Consider the following 21329-nt stretch of genomic DNA (forward strand, 5'->3'; position numbering starts at 1 on the left):
GAGAGCGGTTGCAGTTTCCTCAGTGCTGGAGGGAGAGGGAGCTGAGCCTTGGGGGCTGCATCCAACCCTGGGCCTGAGGTCTCCTGCCCCACCCCTTAGCCCCAATATGTACCATAGTAAACTGGATTACATACCTAGATGGAGTAACAAAGAAACATCATTTTAGACTGTGTGTTAAGTGCCTGTGTTGCAAGGTTGTTTTGGGGGGATTATGAATCTGACAAATGGTCCATGACTTCATATTTTAACTCTGCTTTTCCCCAGTCCTGGCTATCACCACCACATATCTGATATCAATAATATGTATCAAAAAGATGAATCTTTAGTGCTCAGGCTAAGAGTGTTCAGGTCAGGAAGTTAATTTGTAACTTCAGACATAGGCAGTTTAGATACCATCCCTTTTATTCCCCACTTTCAGATAAAGAACTTACCTAATGCCCAGCTTTCTGATCCTGCTGGAGAATGGTGGGACAGAGATATCTCAACCACACGGTGGCTGATTTCAGCTGAGGATTAGTGTGTCTGACTCTATTGTCCAAATGTCTCACATTCTTTTACCATTGGTAGTTTTGAGAGACCAAGAAAAGTTCAGGGTTCTGCACTCCAGTGAAGTAGTATAGCTCAGTGTTTCTCAACCAGTCGTATGAGTACCCTTAGGGTTACCCGAGAGAAGTCTGGGGGGTACGTCAACACAACTGAAATGTGGAGAAAAGTGAATATCTGTTGTAAGTTTTACAATGCTTTATTTTTTTTGTGAGTGCTTTTTATACCCCAAAATTTCATCACCCGCATGGCTACGATTAAGTTGTTTAAACAAATGTGTTGCAATGGTAGAAAAAAAATGTGTGTCTGAAAACTGTAGGTACTGGGGGGACTTGTAATTTTTTTTTTTTAAAGAGGAACTTCATAAAAAAAGGTTGAGAAACACTTGTATAGCTGAGCTAGCATTGTGGGCTTCAGTAAAGAGTTTCAGCTCAGGTAAGCAGTACACTGCAGGTTATACTGGAGTGTCTTAACCCAGGCATGTCAAACTCAAAGCCTACTGAGGGCCATACAAACGAAAACTGATAGCTTTCAGGGCCACAGGGCCATTCCCAATTTATCAAGCAAAAAAAAGAGGTCAGAAAGGTCAGAGAGGTCAGACTTTGTCAGCAAGTCATACTTATTTATTAGATTATGTTTTAGCGAAGGACTGTTTATAGCACAAAAAGCTAACAATGAAAAAAAAACTTTTAAAAATACTGTAACATTCTCACACTAAAAACCCCACTCCACTATGTATTTTAAATTTAACACTACTGCCCTATTATGTCTTGTGAGTTTTTTAAACTTAAACTGAACTGAGAAGTAAATTAGCACAATTGTTTCACTCCAGCTTGTTGATCTCTGGTATGGTTTCCTCTTTTTTTTTTTTTTTTAAGAGGATTATGGGGGTTTCTTTAGTTCTAAAAATTCAGGTCTGTCCCAAACTGTCCTATACAAATAAGGGAGAGACTCATATCTCAGAATAATTGCTTCAGCCTGGCAAACAATAATATTTGAATTTTCTTTAAAGAAACACAGTCTCTATAGTTAAGTCTATAGAGCAGAAAATGAAATAAAGATACGTAAAATGTAAGATAGATATCAGGTTTGCAAAGTGGGAATTGATGAGCAAACAGTCAAAACATTACAAAAAATATTTGTTTCTAAGAAGCAGGAAGTCTATGAGAGACATCATTGTCTGCTAGATTAGCAGAGAGTAAACAGAAAATTAAAGGAGAATAAAGACATTGCAAAGAAGCTAAGTAATTTCCTTTCCACAGAAACTGTTCCTCAACTTCTGTGGATATATTTAAGATGAGGTGCTAGAACAAAGTGATAAATCTAAGAGCAACAGGTGCAGATGAAATGATTCATATGTGTGGTAGAAATTTCAGAATGAACTAGGTGAGCTACTAATGAAGTTAAGCAATCTCATCAAAATAAATTCTTTCCTAGAGGACTGGAGAGTGGCAAATATTGTTTCTGTTTTAAAAGCACTAGGAATGGATCTTGGAATTACAAAAAAGAGCATGGTCTTGAATACCAGGACCAATGGTTGAAACCCTATTTTAAGAAACAGAATTATTAACACTTTGAAAAAAGTGAAAAGGAAGTAATTAACATAGCTGCTGCAAAGACAGACCCAGTTTTTCTGTCGTTTTGACCAGCTTCACATACACAAAAAAGAACATTTGCTCAATGTGTAATAGATGTTAAAAGAGGGAGAGTGAAATCCATAAGGAAAGGATTTCACTGAATTCATAAGGAAAGGAAATAACACTGAGAGTATTGTAATGTCAATACAAAGATTAATGGGTCACCCTCACCTGGGTTCACTGAATATATTTTTACATTTACTTAAATGACAACAAATTTAAAATTGATGAAAGGAAACTTTTTTTACCCAATTCATCTGTGGAACTCACTGCCATTAAATAGCAGTAAAGTCAAAAGTTTGTAAGATTTTTTTTAAAGGATAAAGGTTTATTGATAATGAGAACATCTACATTACCGTAGGTAGGAGAAACAACAGATTAAAACCCACTCATGTTTCAGGTCATAAGCCAGCCACAAAATGATGGGAGTGAAGAAACAACATTCCCTATCCGGGGCTAACTGTTCACTGTCATTTCTTGTGGACATATGTGAACATGCTCCCACCCCATCCTGTGACACATCTTGTATTGGCCACTTTTGTAGCTAGAATACTGGACTAGACTAGAGGGTCCCATTGGCTGATTTGGCAATGCTTACATTCTAAGGAAATCATGATAAATATTAACACAGTACAGTTAGGTACTTAAAACTCAGGACATATGAAAATTAAACTGGGAATCACAAATCAGACCCTTGCGTGTGTCTATATTACAGTACTCTTGATTCTATTCCATTCAGAAGAAAAAAACTGTATGCTATCATATTATTTGAGAAACGGTATGTGGCATCATACAAATAACACTTAATTGTATGTTTGTACAAGGTGAAGAGCTAAAGAGCTGTGGTCCAATGCCTCTCCCCCCCCCTTCCCCAGAGCCATTCATTGCCAGCCCTCCCAACCAAATGCTGTGAGCATGTGCTAGGGGGAAGGGGTCCATGGGCAGAGTGGCTGTCTGGCTGTGAGCATGTGCAGGGGGCTGTGCACAGAGATGCTCAGTTGGGGGCTATGCACAGAGCTGGCCAGCCGGCCTTGAGTAGTTGCTGCGGTGTCCTGTGCAGAGCGGCTGGCCGGTGTGACCTGCACTTGGCCACGTGATCTGAGTGGCCAGTGGGCTGCACTTCATTCTTTCTCAAAATGTGCTGGCAGGCTGCAAAAAATTTAGATGGGGCCGCATGGCCCTCCAGACTCCAGTTTGACATGCCTATCTCAGCCTCTGGTCAATGCACCACCTTGTAAATCCAATGGGCTTGGGAGGGGGTTTCTTCTCTTCCTATGCCTATTAGAAAAGCTTTTCCTGTGGGACGAGAGAGTGACATCATCACTTCACTCTGGCACCCCACAGCGCCTCCCCCCCTTGCCCAGTGCTGGCTGCCAGGCTGCACCATGCCTCCCTCCTCCCCTGTGCTTGGCAGCTGGCAGGAGAATGCAGGGCATGAGGCCTTGGAGTGTGCCCTCTCCCTTCAGCGGCCGGGGGCAGAGTGGGGCCTGACATGGCCTCAGACAGGAGGGTGGGGTTAAGAATAGACCGTTGCAGGGCGTGGGGGAGAGAGCCCAAGCTGGCATGACCGAGGTGGGGGGGTGGGGACTGGGCTGGCGCAGCAGGAGGTGGCGTTGCAGGGGGAGGGAGAAGGGTTCTGGTGTAGTGCACCCGCAGTCCAGCCCTTGCTGATGATGGGGTGGGGGGAGACCATGGGGCCTGGTGAGGCCTCAGAGTGGCCCCCGCCCTGCCCCCCTCCGGAGGCCAGGAGGAGAGAGACTGGGTGCTGTGGCCCTGGTGGCTGGGGAGAGAGCTGGGCCTGCCTACTTCCACAGAAGGGGGTTGGTGAGTGTAGCAAGCAGGGGGCACTGCCCCCTAGTGTTCAATAAACAAATCTTTGTGCTGTTCCTCCCTAATAGTAGCATCCGCTAACTCGGTGCTCTCCAACCTTTTTACACCCAGGATCACTTTTTAAATGTTAGAACAAGCCAAGATCTACTGCCCCACCCTTTCCTTGAAGTCCCGCCCTCTCTCGTCTCCTCCTTTCCATCACTTGCTATCCTCTGCTGCTTTTTTCCCCCAATTCTTCTGTAGGAAGAGGTTTTTCCAACATTTGGCCTGTCTAGACTGGCCAAACCCCTTCTTTCGGAAGCCTCCTTATTCCTCCTGGGAAGAGGAATATAGGGGTGACTGAAAGTTCATGTTTGCTCTTTCACTAAAAGAAGCGGAAGAACAAACTCATCCCTGGATGCAGAAATGTTTTTCTGGGATATCTCTGGAATCCTGGAAAACTCCTGCAGTCTAGCCTTACCCTCGCTGTGTTGAGACAGGATGCGTAGGTTCTGGGGTGGGAATGAGGGATTTGGGTGTGGGAAGGGGTGAGAGGTGCAAGCTCTGGGAGGAAATCTGGATGCAGGAGGAAGTGGATAAGGGGACGCTGGCTCAGGGAGAAGGTGCCAGGCTGGGCAGTGTTGGGGTCAGATGTAGGGTCAGGGTACTAAGCAAGCCACAGACTTCTGCATGTGAGGGTTCAGGAATTTGGGTTGGGGTATGTGAGGGGCTCACGGCAGGGGGTTCCAGTTTATGATAGGCTCAGATGTAGAGTCTGGGGAAGGGGGAGTGCAGGAGTGTTCCGATGCTGTGGGCAGATGGGGCTTGGCCCCAGGTTGGGGTTTGTTGGCCAGGCTTCGTTTTTAAATACAATACTATGTCAAACACAAAAAGTATCTGCGTTGTCTTTATTTCTGAGAGGGGCGGGGAACCTGTTTTGAGTCAGGGGTCACTGACCCACAGAAAAGTCAGTCGGGGCCACACAAGTGAGATGCAAAAAAAATCTCCTCCAACCCCCCCCCGGCCCCCAAGCTTCACTAAAGTGGCCCCAACTGTGTTGGTGGGAGTAGGGGACATAGTACTGGGGACGAGTGCTACGGCAGGGGACAGAGTTCTGCGGCTGGGGATGGAAGATCGGACAGAGGAGAGGGAACAGGGTGCTGGGAGGGCAAGGGACAGGGTGTCAGTGGGGACACGTTTCTGGGCTGGGGAGAGGGAACAGTGGAGGCAGAGAGTCCCCTGCACCTGCTTCCTCCCAGGATTCTCCCCGCGTGTGTTTCACCTTCCCCTCTTCCCCCCGGGAAGCTGGTGCGTGCCTCCTGTGGCGCAGCCAAACCTCCGTGGGTGCCTGCCCCGGGGCCAACCCCCTCCTCCCCCACGGTGCAGCGAAACTCCCGTGGGCGCAGGGACACCCCGTGCTCGACTCACCCCTCCTGCGGTGCAGGGAAGCCACTGCACTCCTCCTCTGGGGCCTACGCCCCCTCCCGCAGTGCACCCGGCATGCCACAGAGCTGTGGGAGGGGAGCAGCCAGCGCACTTCTGGAACACCTGGAAGTGGTGCGAAGCTGCAGGCAGGACTTCTGTCCACCCTACAGGAAGCCAGCACTATGCTGGAGGTAGGTAGTGGGGTTTCTCGGGGGGTGGGACAGAAATGGAGATGGGGGGGGCCCGAACGCCTCATGATCAACTGGTCGAGGCTTCGCAATCGACCTGTCGATCGCGATCAACCAGTTGGTGACCACGGCACTAACTTGATGTATTGTGGATAGTGAAAGAGTTATAGGGACAATAGGTTCTTTCAACAGGTAGGGTCTCAGAATGCCTTTTAAAGATTTTGCTTTGCTTTAAACCTAAAACAGTACAAAGCAATCCAGTAATGCCTCCTTACACCAATTAGCAGGTGTTGCTGGGCTGCTTCTGTTTTTTCCAAATAGAAGTTGCCTATTACATGAGCCAACCATCATGTTAGTAGAAAGATACTGGTAACCTAAGCACCTTTCAGTTAAGTGTTGTGCAGAGGCTCAGGGCTGCCGCAGGGAGAGATCTATCCCCAACTTCATGAGTCCTTTTAGATCAGTTTTGAGTCTCAGCCAAGAACAGAGGCCCTCTCTCTTCTGGGTCATATAGCATCATAGAATCATAGAATAATAGGACTGGAAGGGACCTCAAGAGGTCATTGAGTCCAGCCCCCCGCCCTCAAGGCAGGACCAAGCTCCGTCTACACCATCCCTGACAGATGTCTATCTAACCTGTTCTTAAATATCTCCAGAGAGGGAGATTCCACCACCTCCCTTGGCAATTTATTCCAATATTTGACCACCCTGAAATTTATTCCAATATTTGACCACCATCTTGTGCTTGTGACACCACATCAGGGTGCATTTCATCCACCTCTTAGGTGGCTGAAGTCAATCTCAGCCAAGCAGACACGGCAAGATTGAGAAGTAGTTGTTCCCAAGAAATGCCATGTCATTCCTTCTCTGGTTGGCCAGGTGTCTGCCAGGGTGTGGTGTGCATGTCTCCAATTCCCGCAGATATTCTTGTGACAGATCCAAATGAAAGTGGAGGCACTTCTGGCTCATTGCTGATGGCTCTGAAGCATAGGTGCTGGCTCCAAAGGTGCTTTGGGGCTGGAGCACTCATGGGGAAAAATTAGCAGCTCCTTAGCACCCACAGGCAGTCAAATGCCCCTCCTTCTGCGAATCAGCTGTTTGTGGCATTTAGAGGCTCTGAGAGTGCGGGGGAGCAGTAAGGACACAGCACGCTCAATGGAAGGTGCGGAAAGAGGTGGGGCATGGGCAAGGGTTTAGAGGAAAGGGTGGAATTGGGGACAGGGACTGGGACAGAGGTACGAGGGTTGAGCACCTCCCAGCTAGAGCAATAGTCAGTACCTATAGTCTGAAGTCCTTGTGGCAGGATTTGAACTCAGAGCCATTCTTCTAGCTTGCAGGTCCTCTCAACCACAGCTCTTGCCCACAAGCACTGCCTCTCCAGCGCCCATTGGCTGGGAACTGGCTGGGGGGAGTGCAGAGCTGGTGCCTCATTGTGGGGACAGCAAACAGAGCCCTGAAGCCCCGCCTAGGAGTGTGTTCTGCTACTGGCAGCTTCTTCACCGGCCTGGCACAGAACTGCCCCAGTCACTGTAACTTCATGCTGCGGCCAGCAGGGAGGGGTACCTCAACGCCGGTTGTTACAGCTTCAGGGCTTGGGGAGAGGCTGCCCTGAGCCCTGCATGGGACTGAGTTGGAAGCAGCCTGGTTCTGTGGCCTGACAGCGTAGAGGGAGCTTAGTTCACTTCCAAACCAGCCACTTAAAGGGGACAGTTCAATATTGATTTCTTGAAACAAAGTGTGGCTTCCTCCCTTTGCCCTCTTTTGCCCCAAGCGATAAACAATTTGAATAGGTCACTGAATGTGCAGGAAGGACGGCTTCTCCAAGCATCTGGGATATGATGGGAAGTTTGAGATGTTTCAGAAAGTCAGGGGGGCAAGCTGTTCCCATTATATTCCTTCTTTTAGTTGTTCCTTTTGCACTCTCATCCAGCACCCACCTAGAAAAAAAACTTGCCATATTAATGTTAAACTGTGGGGAATTAAGGTCATGACTCAAAAAATTCAGAAAAGTTAGGGTTCTGCCTCAACATTGACCCTGAATGTTACATGTATCAATTACGTGGTATAAAAAGCAGCCCATTAAGGCTTGCACTGATCCCAGTGTAACAGTGTGCTTCCTTCTCTAGCTTTGTCGTCTGTTAACCTACTTCTCCCATTGGCCCCCTCTGTCCTCCTAATACAGGCAGTCCCTGACTTACGCGGATCCGACTTATGTCGGATCCGCACTTACGAACGGGGCTTTCTTGCCCCGGAGCTCACAGGCAGTGGTCAGCCACCTCGAGCTCTGGGGCAAGAAAAGCTGCTCCTGGTGCCCCTGGTCTGCTGGGGACCGTCTCCAGCAGACCAGGGGCACCGGGAGCAAACCTGCAGCAGCGGCGGGTTCCCGCACTTCTGAGGCTTTCCCAGAGCAAAGCCTCAGTTTCAGCAACCCTTCTTCCTTCTCTGCTCTGCTACCTGTTGAGTCAGATAGTTATTCAGCCTTGGTCTAAAACTAAAGAGCTTCCCAGCCCCTCCTGCTCCTTGAAGGTTTATCTCAGCTGTTCCAGGCTTGTGTTCTTCTCAGCGGGTTCCCCTGCCGGTTCTTCCCTATTATTGAGTCCAAGCTGAATGACACCTCTGCCACACGACCCACCTAGGAGTATACCTGCCCTCGTTCCGTACCTGGAGACTGAATCGCCTACGCTTCCTTTTCCTTAAAGGGCAGATTAACTTGGGGCAGTGAGCCTCCTTACAGCATCTCTCATGCTCAGTTACAGTGGAAAACTGGAATAGAAAATTAGACCGCTGTGTATAGTGGATTGCTTAGTTAATTTGTTTACAAGCTGCCAGTGTGGTCTTCCCAACACAAAGAAATAAATAGATTTGTCCCAGGAGGTCCTACAGTTTTAATCAATGGAGTCTGTTCAGATATGCTGGTGTAAATCTAGAGTAGTTCCATTAAAACCAAAAGAGCTCCTTTGGATTTTACACCAGTGTAGTTGAAAACAGAGTCTGACCCTAAATTATAGCAATCATCTGAAGAATGTATGGTTGACCTAGAGCAATGCTACTCAAGTCTGCAGCTTGCAAGTCACAAAGTGGCTCTTTAATGTGTCTCCTGTGTCTCTTTCCAGCAAGCACTCTGATTTAATTATTAATCAGTCAGAATGCTTTTACTGTGTTTAGTTCAAGTTGATAATTTAATTGGTTAAGTTATTAACTTATTTGCTGAGGGAATTAAAATATATAAAGTACTATAGTGAATGAAACAATGAATTCACGTGACCATAGCTCTTTTGGGTAATGGAGATGACTAATTTGGCTCCTGAACAACGGAGGTCTGAGTATCACTGATCTACAAGACAGTTTTATTTGGAGTATATTTTGGCTTTGTTGGTTGATACACACCTGTAGTTTTCCGTGTCTGGGTTTCATAAAAGATGCCTTTTTAGCATTGAGAGTTTGACATTTCTTACTCTTAATTTTCCATCGTTGCCAGCTGTACTGAGTTTTTTATATAGAATCATAGAATAATAGGACTGGAAGGGACCTCGAGAGGCCAGCCCCTCGCCCTCAAGGCAGGACCAAGCTCCGTCTACACCATCCCTGACAGATGTCTATCTAACCTGTTCTTAAATATCTCCAGAGAGGGAGATTCCACCACCTCCCTTGGCAATTTATTCCAATATTTGACCACCCTGACAGTTAGGAATTTTTTCCTAATGTCCAATCTAAACCTCCCCTGCTGCACTTGAAGCCCATTACTCCTTGTCCTGTCCTCAGTAACCAAGAGGAACAAATTTTCTCCTTCCTCCTTGTGACACCCTTTTAGATATTTGAAAACCGCTATCATGTCCCCCCTTAATCTTCTTTTTTCCAAACTAAAGAAGCCCAGTTCATGAAGCCTGGCTTCATAGGTCATGTTCTCTAAACCTTTAATCATTCTTGTCGCTCTTCTCTGTACCCTTTCCAATTTCTCCACATCTTTCTTGAAATGTGGCTCCCAGAACTGGACACAGTACTCCAGCTGAGGCCTAACTAGTGCAGAGTAGAGCAGCAGAATGACTTCACGAGTTTTGCTTACAACACACCTGTTGATACAACCTAGAATCATATTTGCTTTTTTTGCAACAGCATCACACTGTTGACTCATATTCAACTTGTGGTCCACTATGACCCCTAGATCCCTTTCCGCCATGCTCCTTCCTAGACAGTCGCTTCCCATCTTGTATGTATGGAACTGATTGTTCCTTCCTAAGTGGAGCACTTTGCATTTCTCTTTATTAAACCTCATCCTGTTTACCTCTGACCATTTCTCTAACTTGCTAAGATCATTTTGAATTATGTCCCTATCCTCCAAGGAAGTTGCAACCCCACCCAGTTTGGTAACTTAATAAGCATACTCTCTATCCCAATATCTACATCATTGATGAAGATATTGAACAGTACGGGTCCCAAAACAGACCCTTGAGGAACTCCACTTGTTATCCCTTTCCAGCAGGATTTAGCACCGTTAACAACAACTCTCTGACTACGGTTATCCAGCCAATTATGCACCCACCTTATCGTGGCCCTATCTAAGTTATATTTGCCTCGTTTATCAATAAGAATATCATGCGAGACCGTATCAAATGCCTTACTAAAGTCTAGGTATATGACATCCACCGCTTCTCCCTTATCCACAAGGCTCGTTATCCTATCAAAGAAAGCTATCAGATTAGTTTGGCATGACTTGTTCTTCACAAACCCATGCTGGCTATTCCCTATCACTTTATTACCTTCCAGGTATTTGCATATGATTTCCTTAATTACCTGCTCCATTATCTTCCCTGGGACAGACGTTAAACTGACTGGTCTGTAGTTTCCTGGGTTGTTCTTATTCCCCTTTTTATAGATGGGCACAATATTTGCCCTTTTCCAGTCTTCTGGAATCTCCCCTGTCTGCCATGATTTTTCAAAAATCATAGCTAAAGGCTCAGATAGCTCCTCTATCAGCTCCTTGAGTATCCTGGGATGCATTTCATCAGGAGCTGGTGACTTGCTGACATCTAACTTTCCTAAGTGATTTTTAACTTGTTCTTTGTGTATCCTATCTTCTAAACTTACCCTCTCTCTGCTTGTATTCACTATATAGTGCCATTAATGAACAAGACACTGGATTTTTACATTTAATTTTCTTTTTCTCCTTTTTCAGGGGAAAAATAAGGCTAAAGCATGAAACACAATTGGCAGGCACATGCTAAACTGAAGTGTCTTTCTTTATTTGAGGCCTCTTTAATAACTGAGCAACTGACAGCCTTAAACAAAGGCAAAAATAAACAGAAGAATCTACTATACAGATGTGAAAATGCCACTTTACGTGTTTCTGATCTAGAAAGTACTAAACTAGTTATTTTGTTTACATTGTTCATTCACAAGGAATACAAATATTTCCTCAGAAAAGGGGAAAGCATGGGGGGATCTTACATGCTGTCTCCATGAAAAGTAGCTGCCCTGATTTTGCTCATAATTTTTTCTGAAAGTTCTTTGGAGGCTGGAATGAAGCACAGAAAAAAAATTCAGTCCAAATGGAATTTGTTGATTCTGTTTATAAGCAGCTGAGAAAGGAAGGGTTAGTATGCAAGTTGCAGAGTGACTTATGTCACTAGCTGCTGGCAGAGGCTTCAGGACATTGTTATAGAGTCATCATTAAGCCTTTGTGGATAATGCCATCTGCATTTCCCTGGCCATTTTTGCTAATTGACAAGAAAGGGGGTTTGTCCATTCCTTAGCTGGAGGTTTGCCCTGCCTGAATCACTCTGTGATAACATAGTTTTGTGAATGGCCACAAATCTGCACCCTGTCTTATCTACTCTAAAGTTTCCCAAACACCATGCTTTTTCCTGCCAAGCTGTACAGATTGTAGGCCACAGTCAGTTCTTGTTGGTCAAGGCCCAAATGCCTTGATCAAGTAAATACTAGTAAAAAACCAATAATAACTAAATAAAAAGTCAGGGTTGATTCAATGGCACCTGGAGATATGGATTTGCCTATGGACTGCCTTTTGACTACCCCTGGTGCCAGCTATTTCTGCATGACAGGTGAAGTCACCTGTGACTATCAGAAATGCTCTCTGTTGCCATTGCCCTAGTCACTGTGCGAACGTGTGATTAGGGCTGTCAAGCGATTAAAAAATGTAATTGCGTGTGCCTCCCCTTTGAGACGCCAGGGCAGCATTTCTTCGGGGCAGCACTGCATGGAGCCTGGTATCAGTTGGAGTCCCCAGCTGACCCTGGGCTCAGTGCAGCGCTGCCCCTTTGAAGCACCACAGCGGCACTTCAAAGGGGCAGCGCTAAGTGGAGTCAGGGATCAGCTGGGCACTCAAGCTGATCCCAGGCTCCTAATGCGCTGCCCCTTTGAAACATGCTGATGGCATTTCAACGGGGCAGCACAGCATTAACGCCTGTGATTAATGTGTTAAAAAACTAACTCATTAATCCAGCCCTGCGTTAATCACAGGCTTTAACACACATCAATTGTCAGCCCCACGTGTGATCAATATATAATTATAAATGGGACTCTGCTGAAACCAACTGGGCAGAAAGTGTCTGTAGTAATTGGTATCTCTGAAAATCAGACCTAACGGCTTTTCCTCTATATCAGGGTTCCAACTTTCTCTGCCTTGCTGGTGCTGTGTTAATACAGTTAATCATGAGATGTCAGTAAGAGGGGAAAATTGGGGACCCGTGAATCCAATACAGGTGGAAGGAACCTCTCTAGTCTGGCACCCTTGGGACCTGACTGGTGCTGGACCACAGGAAGTTAACATTGTCCAGCAGCATCACCAACATTCCCACTGCTTGCTGTGCTGTTAGAGGACATTTAGGGGTAAATTAGAGCTAAATAACAGCACAGAACACTGAGAGCCAGGACTAGGGGCTGTAATCAAACTTTATGGGACCATGGGAAACTTGGCCAAGTGGATAGCCAGCTAACTAAAGTCATGCCAGACCACAGATGTTGGTGGACTAAAGAGTGCCATTCTAGAGAGGTTCAACCTGTACAGTTAACTTATATAGTATAGGACAAGCACAAAGACAGCTGTGTAAATGGTCCCTAAGCTTCTGGACCCCATCCTGAAGTGTAATTCTGTCCTACTCAAGAAAAATGGTGCATAGAATAGGGATGTTAAATAGTATGTATTCAGATAAAATGTGTATGCTGAAAATGTTATAGTGAGATGTAGAAGAATTGTACAGATTCCTGGTTAGATGCACAATATGCTGAATGTAGACGTTTCCTAGGCTCTGTTTAAAGGCTCATTCCTGCCAGGAGCAGAGAGTAGGCAGCATCTCAGGTGCTTAGGACTTACTTCTGAAAGGAGCAATGATTCCATATAATAGCCAACTACTCAGATGTTATACACAGAGCTATGGTATTGCTATAGACCACCACCCAATGCACAAAGCATTATGTAGAACAACTTTTGAAAAAGGTAAAGTCTAGAATGGTGTCAGAAATCACACTTCTTACAGCAAATGTGTGCAATAACTGGATCTTCCAGTCGTCTGTGGTATCCATTTTTCATACTCCACGTATAGACAGAGGAACATGGGAGGCTGCCTGCTCTACAAGGCAGAGTTAAGGTATTTGTTTGAGAACTGCAACAATCATTGTGTTTCAGAGAGCTCTGCATTTGGGAGGAGGAAAGAGAGGCTTGTTTCCTTGCTTCTTTTTAACTCTCATGCTCTTGAAAAGTAACAAACACTAATGTGTGCCTGCAACTTCACTTCGCCAACATCGTTTGTCTGGCTCAGGGTATTACAGCCTCTGTGCAACAGCCTCCCAGCTCCTGCCTGTCGAGCTTGTCCCTTTACATTTTGGCTGCTGCATTTTTTTAGAGCATCAGCATTAGCTGGTGTATTTTTTTAATGTTGAAAGACATTTTACAAAGTAGTATCCTCTGAAGAGAGGCTTAAATTCATGTTCAGTAAGCAGGAAGGCTCTCACTGTGCAGCAGATAGGAAACTTGCAAAGGGGTTAATGACTTTTAACTGCCCACCGAGATGTTTCTGTGGAGGGGCAGAGAGGCCTGTGTGAAAGCCAGGAGGCTTTATACCACAACTTTATACAGCTCTCTCTTGTTGTGGGGTGGGAGACATGCAGCTGCCTGCTTCTCCCTCTCCTGCAGTACGGGTGCAAAGGGTTCCCTTGATGAGTTACCCTCACACAGTAAAGGGGAAAGAGCTGAAAATCAGACGAAGAAAATGCTTGTGTTCAGGCCCCAGCCTGCTCGCACTCGCTCGCTTCTCAATAAAGTGCTGTGGTTTTAAAACGAGGTGGGGGGAGTACCAGAAGGGGAGAGGCAGCAGTGTGTGTGGGGGGGGGAAGGAGCGGAGGAGAGAGACAGACTGCATTCTGCTGTGTGTTTGTGGCTCTGACTCTTTGATCTCTTGCCAGGCAAACCTGGAAGGTCAGGCCGAGCTGCAACTAAATTCTGGAAGGTGGAACTGAGTGGAATGCTGGACTGGGGGATCCGTGGTGTGTGTCTGTGTAAAGCACTCCGCCCCCGTCCCAGTCTGTTCTAGCAGCCACTCCTATTGCCACAGCTGAAGCTTTCTGAGCTTGCAGTTGCGCTGCCTGTATATTTACTCTGAGGAGGCCCCCTTTATAATTTGCTTCTTGTAGTTGTATTGAGCTGGAAACTCGGAGCCTTGATTTTTTCATGTCTGTGGAGATGGGATGAGCCAGACTCTATAATAGCTTAGTTCGTACGTTGGGCCTTGCCTCAGAATCAGAATCTAAACCCAGTCTTTGAAGTGACTGGTGTGCTGCCCATCACTTTCCAGTCTGTAGCTGGGGGGAAGAGAGGGAGGAGAGAAAGAGGTCATTTCCTTTGGAATGAAAAGATTCAGTTTGAAAACAGGGCACTTTTTGAAACAAGACACCCAACCCCCACTCACTAGACTGATGGAGGGTTATTTGTGTCATGCTTTTGACTCATAACTCTGGGAACAGTAGCTGACCAGTATGCTTGTCAGCCTTGTGCCTGTGTGGGCAGTTTTATGGAAATGGGAATAACAAGGGTGGAGAGAGGGAAAAAGTGACAAGTGCGAATTAAAATTAAACTGATTATTCTGCCTTTGCTTGGAGCCTCCCAGAATCCTGCTCTTTCCTGCTATAATTGGCTGAAGACAGGCAAGTTTACTGCAGAAAGGGGGAGTGCCATTTATTTAATCTCAGTTGCCATGACAGGCTTGTCTACAACTAGATCTCTCTGGTAAACCATCCTACATGTTGTGTTTTACTGGGCCTGCTCTCATCTTCTGTAGGCACAGTGTAAATGCTGTGTTAAATCCATCACATCTGTGCTATGCACAAGGCACATAAAATGTGTTAATATTTTCTCACCGCAGCTGAGGCCTGCTGCTCCTTATGCCCCTGATGCCATTATTAAAGCTGGGAATTACAGCTGGTATCATCATATGTTCCTGGGATCCACTTTCCGTAATGAGCAAAGCTCATTGAAATTGATGCAGAGAAGTTGGAGGTGTGGGTGACTCCCGGCAGCCGTTCTTGTCTTGTTCTTCGCAAAGTGGCCAGACAATGGTAACGTTGTTCAGCAGCTTGTCAATAGCTACAGCTTTGTGAACTACAGCAGCATTTCTCAAGCTCCACCTGTGGCAATACAACAGTTACTCTGGAGCTATACCACCCTGTAGACACCCCCCCCCCCCCCAGCCTCATGCCAGCCAGGCAAGAAAAAATACTAGGTGGGCACTGGGGAGAGTGGAGCTGATCACTTGCCAATGGAGCAGGAGCCTGCACTTGCAGTGGGGCTCTGATGCTGCAACATGCTCTGGAAATACGCCACAAGGTACATGGCGCCCCTACAGACCCAATACAAGGAGCTGGAGCTGTTGTGGGTTTTGTCACCTTCAGCATACAGTCTGGGTATAAATGTTGTGAGCTGATGGGCCTTTTGTTGCTGAGCATGTATCAAGGGAGAACAAGTCAAGATGCAGTTACCCAAAATTGTACCCTAATGAGCCTTAGGATCCCATGATTATAAATTGGTCAATTGTGCAGAATACTCCCTTTAACAAAATTGCTATGGAGAAGAACCTATGAATACGTGCTTGGCCAGTCTGGGACCCCAAGAAATGTAATTCAAATTGGCTAAATAGGTGAATTTTAAGTGGATTAGTTGAACTGTATTTAGCCTCTGTGTGGATGCTTTCTTTCAGAGTCAAAACGGCCTTTAACGTCGGGCTACAAGGCAGTGAAAAGTAACCACACTTCGTTTTGGTAAATTATTGGGCTGCCTACTATAAACATCAAATGATCTGGTAGTACTTTATAGACTAACAAAACATATAGGTGATATCATGAGGTTTCATGGGCACAGCCCACTTCTTCAGATGACCGGAGTTTTGAGTTTAGGATGTGCAGACCCAAAATAAATAGGAGAGAAGCGGGGAGAAGGAGACAGGGAGCTAGGACATGCATCTGACGAAGTGGGTCTTTGCCCATGAAAGCTTATGCTCCAACACTTCAGTTAGTCTATAACAGTGGTCCCCAACCATTTGAAGTTGCCGGGCGCCAGGGGGTGTAGCCGTTCGCCTGCCGGGCGCCCCCCCCATAGCTGCGTGCCTGGGGCGGGGCCTCCCCCTGTGCCACGCGCCCAGGGCCCCCTCTAAGGGCTGCACGCCTGGGGCCGGCGCCCCCCCCAAACGCCGCGCCCCTGGGCCAGTACACCCCCCAAGCGCCACGCGCCCAGGGCCAGCGCGTCCCACCCCAAGTGCCGTGTGCCTGGGGCCGACGCCTCCTCCGAGGGCTGTGCGCCTGGGGCTGGCGCCCCCTCCAAGCACCGTGCACCCGGGGCTGGCGCTCCCCCCATGCACCATGCGCCACGTGCCCAGAGCACGGGCAGCCAATCCGTGGTGCTCCTGGGGCCGGCGCTCACTGTACACCATGCACCCAGGGCCAGCTCCGGCACCATGTATGCGCCATGTGCCCGGGGCCAGGCCAGCCCCAAGCACTTGGCGAGCATACACAAATGCCCCCGCGGGCACCGTGTTGGGGACCACTGGTCTATAAGGTGCCACAGGACTCCTCGCCGCTTTTTCAGGGAGCTAGAAGGAATTAGTAAGTATCTGAAGATTGGGTAGTTAAAACAAAGCAGAGAAGAATCAAAGTCAATTGATAGTATCCTTCCTGACATAGGAATCCACACCTTCGTCGACTGCTAAGTTGATAGTGTCCCAACCATCCTTCACCACGATTGAGTCCATTAGCATGTGAATTGAATTTGCGGATGAACTCTAATTCCAATGCTTCTCTGTATACAGGCAGTCCCCGAGTTACGCGGATCCGACTTACATCGGATCCGCAGTTTCTAACGGGGCCGTCTCCCTGGTCTCCAGCAGACCAGGGAGAAGAAGCAAAGCGGCGGAGCACGTGGGCAGCGGACAGCCCAGACGCGTCTGGGCTGTCCGCTGCCTGCGTGCTCCTTGGCTTTGCTCTGCTTTGCTCCCCCTCTCCCTGGTCTGCAGACCAGGGAGAGGGGGAGCAAAGCAGAGCAAAGCCGCAGAGCCCGAGGGCAGCAGGACAGCCACGGCTTTGCTCCGGACACCTGTGGTACAGCAGCTGGGGCGCTGCCAGTTGGTCCTGTGGCGCCGCTCTGGGCGCTACTGGACCAACCCGGCAGCACCCCAGCTGCTCTGCCCCAGGCGTCCTGATTCAGCCACTGCTGGTCAGTTTCAGCAGCGGCTGAATCAGGACGCCTGGGGCAGAGCAGCTTGGGTGCTGCTGGGTTGGTCCAGTAGCGCTGAGGAGCAGCGGCGCTACTGGACCAACCCAGCAGCACCCCAGCTGCTCTGCCCCAGGCGTCCCCAAGTCAGCCGCTGCTGAAACTGACCAGTGGCTGACTACAGGAAGCCCCTGCCCTGGGCTTCCTGGAATCAGCCACTGATCAGTTTCAGCAGCAGCTGACTTGGGGACGCCTGGGGTTCTTAAGTTGAATCTGTATGTAAGTCAGAACTGGTGTCCAGATTCAGCCGCTGTTGAAACTGATCAGTTTCAGCAGCGGCTGACACCAGTTCCGACTTACATACAGATTCAACTTAAGAACAAACCTACAGTCCCTATCTTGTACGTAACCCGGGGACTGCCTGTATCTGTCTAGTAGAATTGGTTTGTGACAAGACAGCCACTTGAAGATCTTTTAAACAGTGATTAGGAAGATTCATGTGTTCCCCAATAGGTGTCTGTATGTTTCCTTTATGTATATCTGATTTGTGTCCCCCTCCCTCCTTCTCCCCTATTTATTTTGGGTCTGCACATCCTAAACTCAAAACTCCGGTCATCTGAAGAAGTGGGCTGTGCCCACGAATGCTCATGATCCCATCTACATGTTTTGTTAGTCTATAAAGTGCTACCAGACCATATGTTGTTTTTTCTGTACAGACTAACTCGAATACCCCTTGAAGCTACTATAAAAATGCTTGGTCATGTGTCTGTGCAAATGAACCAAACCCAGGCATGATTTAGAAGTACAATAACCTTGAGAGATCAAAACCCTTCACGTGCAGCCCCTGCACACTGAGAAATAACTGCTCTCTAGCAGGCCCCAAAGTCTCCATGCCTGAAACACTTGAGTGAGTACTGGGCATCTGTGAGAGATCTCTTCTGGGTGAGTTGCCACTTCATTGACACATCTCCACTGCCGAGAAGAGCGTTACTATATCAGATTCCTTTTAGTTATTCATTCCCAACAGTTATTAGTGATTAGCCAGGTGTATGGACTTCAAAGGAGATAAATATTTGCTGGGCTGTGGCAGTGGCTCTTTCTGGAAGCTGGTTTCCCCCAGCTGCTGTCTGATGTGCTTTATTAGGTTCGAAATGAAAACAAAATAAAGAGGAAATGGAGCAGAGAAAATGACCAGCTAATTCTTTACACTTAAAGCCAATTTTTTTCTCGTTCTAAAACCTCAGTTATACTCCATAAAAGGCTTGTTACTGTCTGCTTATTTCCTATTGGATTTCAGCACATGATCCATTGGTCACTCTATGATTTATTTCTGTCACACTGATTATTATTGTTTTTGCTGGAGAAAGCAGGGGAAAACCTAGTCCTGCATGGATGGCTGAATTGTAGATGTAGTGTGCTCTTTGTTAGGATTCAGTGAGGTCTGTTTGCTGCTTACTGGAAATTACAGGAGAGCATTTTGGCAGAGGTTACAGAGACACTTATAGAAGCTGCAGTGAAAGGTGCCTGCAGCTCCCATTTCTTTTAATGCACACCATGTCCCTGACTAGCTAATGGTTACTCCAGTTCTGCATTTTGCTCTCTTGGTATGAACCTCTCACAAATCAAATGAAATCACTCTTCCCTGAGTGGAGACTTGCATGCGGTAAGACTGACGTCTAGTGGGCAGACATAGCAACATCCTTTCAAAACATCTTGAGTCTCGTTGGACACAATTTTCATGACTGCAGATTGAGAAAGAGGGAATGGATGTAGGAAGACTTGACACAGTGGCCTTTGTAATGGCTATGAGTCTCCTTATACACCCGCCATAGGTGAATCTTTTTTCCACTTCCTAGCTACAGAAAAGATTTTCTTCTGGATGCCCATAGTGCTTCCTCCCTCCTGTATGGTCCATGGAAGGGGCATCTCTCCAGGTGACTGAATTCTTTCAGCTCCAAGAAATATTTTAAAACAGGGTAAAAGTTTAACTTTCATCTGAGACCATTAACTTGCTCAAAAATAGCAGGAGTGGGGCTGGAAGGGTGTGGATGCCCTGGTGCAGTTGGCTCCACCCTGAGCTAGAGATTGTTGCCCTGCGTTTGCAGTTGTCTTCCGAGTTGATTATATGGAAATAAAAACCATTTAAACTCTGTTCGCTTCCTGCTTGGCATGTGAGGATAGGAGAGAGCAGGCTGCTGCTGGCTTCTTGAAGCCCTGCGCAGGAATGTCCCCTGCTCCCTGGCACATATTAAAAAGCAAATAGAGGGCCCCTGTGCTGCTCAGAGCCCTGTGCATGCTTATTCTGCCTGTGCCTAGCAAGGCACTTGTTGCTGGGGGTGAAAGGAGATAGGGAGCAAGGGGCATGTTTCCCATTTGGGAGGTGTTAACGGGCATTATCTTTTTCTCATTGCAGGCAAAGCGGGCAGTGCAGCGAGGTGCCACAGCTGTCATCTTTGATGTGTCCGAAAACCCAGATGCCATTGACCAGGTACAAAGCTGGGAGTTCAGGCTTATCCCAATCTCGGTGGGCTTTACCCTCACTGTTATGGCTCTGTGAATCGGGAGCTGGTTTTTACTCTTGTGATACAGCTGTCCTGGGATGGACACACCTGCTCTTCTCTCTGGGGCTGTGGTGTTTGGTTGGGTTTTCCTTCCCCCTCTTTACGCACTAACTCCATGGAGGGTGATATGGAATTTTTGATCCTTTTTTATCAGTGGCATTTCTATTTATGCTTTTTCCTGTGGAGGGAGGGCTGCTCCAGGAAAGGGAAGGTGAGTGTGTACTCTGCTTTGCCAAGCATACACACGCACCAAGTACCACCTCAGCTTTTCCATTCCTTATGTTATCCAGGGTACCCTCTTTACCCCGCTGCCCCATCTCCAAGCGGAGAGCATTTGTGTTCAGGGTGGAGGAGATGCTTCAGAGGATGCCACTGCAGTTCAGGTTGCAAAACATTTTCTGCTTTTGCACTGCTGTTCTCTCTCCCTCCTCTTACTGGAACATTCATTCCAAGGTGTTGCCTCTTGCTGGAGTGCTTTGTTTTGTGTGTGTCACTTGTATACACTTCGGGAGGGTCGGGTTGTGTTTTTATGGGAAGTTTTGAGCAAAATCCCTTCAGCCAGTTCTGAGTAAAGGGAGCTGGAAAATACTTTTACAATCATGGAAAAGAATTCTAACTATGCTTTTCTGAAAAGGGCTACAGCAAAAGTAGCCCTTTTATGAAAGTTAATTTTGGGCTGTGTATAGTCCTCATGGATGAAAGCCTGCATAGTTAGGTTTGAAAGAACCAGCTACAAACGTGTTTGGAAACTGAGTACACACCAGCTACGTCTAGACTGGCATGATTTTCCAGAAATGCTTTTCTGCAAAAGCACTTTTTGCGGAAAAGCGTCCATGGCCAATCTAGATGCGCTTTTGCACAAAAAAGCCCCGATCACCGTTTTCGCGATCGGGGCTTTTTTTGCGAAAAACAAATGTCAGCTGTCTATACTGGAACTTTTGTGCAAAAGTTTTGTGCAAAAGGGACTTTTGCCCGAATGGGAGCAGCATAGTATTTCCACACGAAGCACTGATTTCTTACAGTAGGAAGTCAGTGCTTTTGCGGAAATTCAAGCGGCCAGTGTAGACAGCTGGCAAGTTTTTCCGGAAAAGCGGCTGATTTTCCGGAAAAACTGGCCAGTCTAGACACAGCCACTATGTATAGTAGAGACTGCAAGTGGAGGTGTAAAATATTAAAACTGATCACCTGTGTATAACTGGGGCCCTGATTCTGCATCGTTTACTCACATAAGTCGTTCATGCATTTTCACACATAGAAGGAATCTTCTAATGATGAAACTGGCTACAGAAGCAAGTGAAACTCTGAGTGTTGGTGTCTAATCTTCTCTCCTTCTAGAAACCTTCCAGCTGCCTCCTCATAGGCCCACTCTGCTGCTTCTGTGCCAGACACAGCTTCTCACACTAGCTCAGCTTGGGTCTTGAGGAGTTAGCCCCTCACTCATTGGTTGTGTTGACAG

General features: G+C 47.0%; 1 protein-coding gene across 1 annotated transcript in view; it reads left to right on the forward strand.

Annotated features, from left to right (window-relative positions):
* Nucleotides 1-21329, forward strand: part of ZNRF3 (zinc and ring finger 3) — a 219651-nt gene that overhangs the window by 164584 nt on the left and 33738 nt on the right. The window contains exon 3 of the mRNA XM_075898926.2: nt 19726-19800. Coding sequence (XP_075755041.2) covers nt 19726-19800 — 75 coding nt within the window. The remainder of the gene's footprint in view (nt 1-19725; nt 19801-21329) is intronic.

This window comes from Pelodiscus sinensis, chromosome Z (genome assembly GCF_052426305.1).
Source record: "Pelodiscus sinensis isolate ZL-2025 chromosome Z, ASM5242630v1, whole genome shotgun sequence".
NCBI lineage: Eukaryota > Metazoa > Chordata > Testudines > Trionychidae > Pelodiscus > Pelodiscus sinensis.